General features: G+C 32.6%; 1 protein-coding gene across 2 annotated transcripts; it reads left to right on the forward strand.

The window, feature by feature from the left end:
* The first annotated feature begins 1,079 nt into the window (after positions 1 to 1,079).
* Positions 1,080 to 4,042, forward strand: LOC311092602 (uncharacterized protein). Of its 2 annotated transcripts, XM_084129426.1 has the most exons (6): positions 1,080 to 1,202; positions 2,184 to 2,256; positions 2,353 to 2,501; positions 2,636 to 2,738; positions 2,922 to 3,004; positions 3,266 to 4,042. In XM_084129426.1, exons 3-6 carry the CDS (start codon positions 2,418 to 2,420, stop codon positions 3,302 to 3,304), a joined length of 309 nt encoding a protein of 102 aa, XP_083985552.1. In that variant the 5' UTR covers positions 1,080 to 1,202; positions 2,184 to 2,256; positions 2,353 to 2,417; the 3' UTR covers positions 3,305 to 4,042. The 2 variants fall into 2 exon arrangements, 1 of the variants encoding a protein (XP_083985552.1); XR_014608278.1 differs by lacking the exon at positions 2,922 to 3,004 and having other exon boundaries at positions 1,088 to 1,202.
* The last annotated feature ends 353 nt before the right edge of the window (positions 4,043 to 4,395 follow it).

Here is a 4,395-nt window from a genome sequence, read left to right on the forward strand (position 1 = left end):
TAAATAGTTTTAATAACACAAAAAGTGCCATAGTGTTATTTCCCATTATTTTATTGTACCACTTGTAATATCATGGTTACTTTGAAGTATTTTGTAAGTAAACTATACATATAAAGCTAGACTCTTAGTGTAGTGTTTTACCTGGTGGCCACTAGTTAGGTGTTCTTCATTAACAGTTTACCAGTCACAAAAAACACATGTCTATAAAGCATATGTTTATACAACCAGCAGATTTTTTGCTCTGCATATTCAGTATAATAATGCCATATTAAGTATATTTTTTGCTTTGGAATATCAGACAGGTAGCAGTTTAATAAGAGACCGGGAACATGATCTGGAAGGAAATTAAAACATTTCTAAAGAGAAATTTGAAGAAGTTTGCAAGAATGTTTCAAGGTGCAATTCATGAAATTGTAATGTGCCTTGTGTTACAAAAAAAAAGTTTTTTTAAAGAGACTGTCTGAAGATTGAGCGTTCTGTTGAATTCATTTGTAAATTAGACCTCTTACTTTTGGGGATTTAAGACAAGCTGGAGGTTTTCTAACTTTAAGAGGTAATTTACGATGGTTTTTAAGAACATTCTTTTCAGAAATTCAAGTCTTCCTTATGTTTTGTCTTTAGAACAGTCTTACGACAAAAGGTGAAAAATATTTTCAAGAAATGTTTTTGGCAATATAAAATATTCTTGACTTTATTCTTAAGTTAAAAGATATGGCAGTTAAGAAGAATTCTGTTCTTAAGAATGTTTCATGAATCCGGCCCCTGGCTTTAATGAAACCTGTTTCTGTCTGATATTTAATGTAAGGAGTAAAATACATAGCAATCAAATCACATATATGATATGTTTAAAGAAAATCATTTTAATTCAGATGGAGAGGCAAAATAAAGTAGCTTGAGTGACTCTGCAGATTGCACTGTAAAAAATCCAACTTGCAAATTGTTTACTCACCTTAAGATTATAAGTTGAGTGGGCAAATGTTTGAGCGCAATGTTGAGTTAACTTATAAAAACTATTTAACTGCATGTTTACTACTATTTGTCCAATGAACACAAAAAAATAAGTTGAGAAAACTTAATGTTTTGATTTCTGTGCTGGAACGTTTAACTTCCCACCATCGCGCATGCGCAGTCTGTCTCTATGTACGTTACACGGGGTTTCCTCCTTCAACCACGCTATCGAAGGGACTGGATTCATCTCTGAGGTAAGTTTTATTTTGCTTTATGAATGAAAATAAGCTACATTGATTGCAGACATATGTTGGTAAAATATAGTATTATGTTAAAAGATATTTTCTGTGGAGACGATAAGTGTCTATTGTTAGAGATTATCCGCGTAGCACATGGTTAACTTACTTAACTATTGACACCTAGACTAACGTTAAAGTGAGGAAACATGCTTGAATGAGAAAAGACAAGAACGTGCACGAAGTTTAAAATGTTAAGCGCAGTAAGTCGTTAAAAAAGACTCAAATCTGGTGCTTGCGCTGATTGAGACAGAAGAGAGCTGTTTATCTCAGACAGAATGTGAGTGCGAATTCAGTTATCTTTCACGGCTTATTGCTAATTAATAGTGAAATAACGTTACACACAATTATTTAAAAAAACCCACTGTGTGTGTAGTATTCATGTAAATACAGTCGGCTATGTCTTAAGTGAACAAACAATGTTGTAAAATCCAGATGTTTCAGTATTAAATCTGTGCAATAGCTCTTAAAGTGACAGTAGTCTATTCGATTTAAATTCAATTTCAAGTTTATTTGTTATATAGGCCTATATACAAATGTCAGTGACAATTTGTACATGCTTAGGTTGAGGCTCAGGCATTCTACAGTAGTGCAATATAATTCAATATAATACAATTTAGAGGGGAAAAAATATAGGCCTATATATGCAAAACAAATGTTATGTTAAAAATACGCATGTTTGCTTTGTATATTAAATAATGTTTAAAGTGAAAATATGTTATCTGCCGCTGTCAGTGTCCTTCCTGTTAATCAATGAAAGACAAAATCGCTCACTGCTCTTTAATAACTTTTGTATTTTTAAGGAAAAAATGAATTTATTTTTTTTCACATTTGATTATTCCATTTCTGTAGTATTTTTACTATATGTAAATTAACCTACTGTAACTGTTTTTTTTAGTTTAATATGAATCTTTGTTATGTTGTATTTGTCCCTTTTAGACTAAAGAACATCAGTACAGCAACAAGAACCTCTGATGTGCTAAAACAGTGGCCTTTGTTTTTGAAAGATCAGGTGAGTTTATCATTTTTAGTTAGTAGAACTGAATTAACGTGTAGGCCTACACTTAATTCTTACTGTTTTAACAATGTTTTTTTTTTTTTTTTTCAGGGTCTGTGCTGAGTATTACAGGTTTACACAAACTAATCAGAAGAGCACCTTTTTCTCTTAGTTAGATGAATACACATCTAATTGTACAAAACAAGTGGTGGAGCGTATACGATGAGATGAAGATCCTCCTAGACCAACTTAATCATCAGGTAATTATTTTGCATGTGGTCATATCTCTCTGGTTAAAGGCTGAATTTTGCCATCTCCTTTTCAAGGTAATTCCCATGCTTCTCTTTGGATATAACTTGCATAGCTTGTTCCATATTTGTTTTCTGTCTTTCAGACACAGAAACTACAATGTGCTTGGTCAAAGAAAGGCTACAACTCTCAGAGCTCTACCTTTGTTTATGAGGGAAAAGTCAGGAAACATCCTGAAGACTTGCCTGGTAAGAAGATGTGTGTCACCAGCATATACACTCACACTTGATATAATTTCACCTGTTCACCAGATCCCCATGACGTTGTGCCACGTGTAACTATATTAAAGGAATAGTTCACCCAAAAATGAAAATTAGCCCATGATTTACTCACCCTGAAGTCATTAGGTGTATATGGCATTCTTCTTTCAGACAAATACATTTGGAGTTATATTAAAACGATTCCTGGCTCTTCCAAGCTTTATAAGGGCAGTGATATAGTGGCAGACTTGAGGGTGAGTAAATCATGGGCTAATTTTCATTTTTGGGTAAACTATCCCTTTAATACTGCATGGCATCTAACAGCACAGGTGCAGGAAATTGGGAGATGTATTCTGTTTATCAGTTTTAGTTCTATGGCTGAATTTGAACAAGCTTAAAAACATGACCACCTTTACTTTTCAAGTGAAGGTACATGAGCACATGTTTAGGGTCACTCTGTGGTGTAACGTAATTCAAAATAAAAAAAAGTTATGTCAATTTATTTTCTACTGCAGGACACAGAGCCAGAAGACATTCACAAGGGGAGAAGATGAGGATCTTAACTATCGTTGAAGATGATGTTGCAACTGTTCCACTCCAACCCAATTATAAGGTGCCTCTCTGTAGTACTATAAGAGCAGATTGGGCTAGATAATGTGCAAGAACTTTGCCACAGCTGTTACTCTCATCTTTGGCTTGATTTATACCCTCAATGTGAACTGTCCTAAACAATTAAAATACATAAAATACACTTTTGACTAAATTAAAAATTGTTTATTGGTCTTGACTTAAAGTGCTCAGCAAGAGTCCGGTCCTTCAAAAAATTATTGTTCAAGTAGCTGCAATCCATATGGATAATTGTAAGATTGAGCATTTATTTGTTCCAGTTTGTACTCTTATTTAGTGCATAGTCTTTTAATGGCTTCATTTCTTCTCTAGAACATAAAGATATAAATGTAAGCCATGTTTTATATAAATGTAACACATATGATTTAATCCATGTCTTCTGAATACAATCGGATATCAAGATTTAAAAAGAATTGTTAGTTTATTGTTTCTCCCAAAACTGTATTACTTCAGAAAATACAAATTACAGCTGCATGTCTTTGTGTCTTGCACAGAAGAAAATAAGTCCTATGAGTTTGAGACAGAAAAAAGTAAATAATTATGATTTTGGGGTAATATATTCCTTTGAATAAAAAAAGAAAATTCTTGTCATGATGACAGCTAATTGAAATGACATTTTTATTTGCCTTCAACATGCTTCTGAATAAATGTTTTGTTAACATTGACTCACTGTTTTCAGTTTTTGACTTGGGCAAAGTTATTGTAGTTTCCAGTCTTAACATATTATTACTTAGTACCAATTTCCTTTAGGATTTTTTTGTTCACTCAACTTCAGACATTCAGACAATTTTTTTTTAATTGGCTCAACTTAAAAAGGTTTGTTAAAAAATAGTTGCACCTCTCCAGAAAACTAACAATCTTAAGTTAACCCAATAAAAAAAAAATTGTAAGACTTACAACTTAATTTCAGTCAGTCTAACTGTTATTTACAAAAGTTGAGTAAACAAGAAAAAGCTGAAGGAAATTAGTACTAAGATTTTTTTTGTTGTACTGGCTTAAAATTTTTTACAGTGTGACT

The sequence above is a fragment of the Abramis brama genome (assembly GCF_963993115.1).
Source record: "Abramis brama genome assembly, chromosome: 11".
NCBI lineage: Eukaryota > Metazoa > Chordata > Actinopteri > Cypriniformes > Leuciscidae > Abramis > Abramis brama.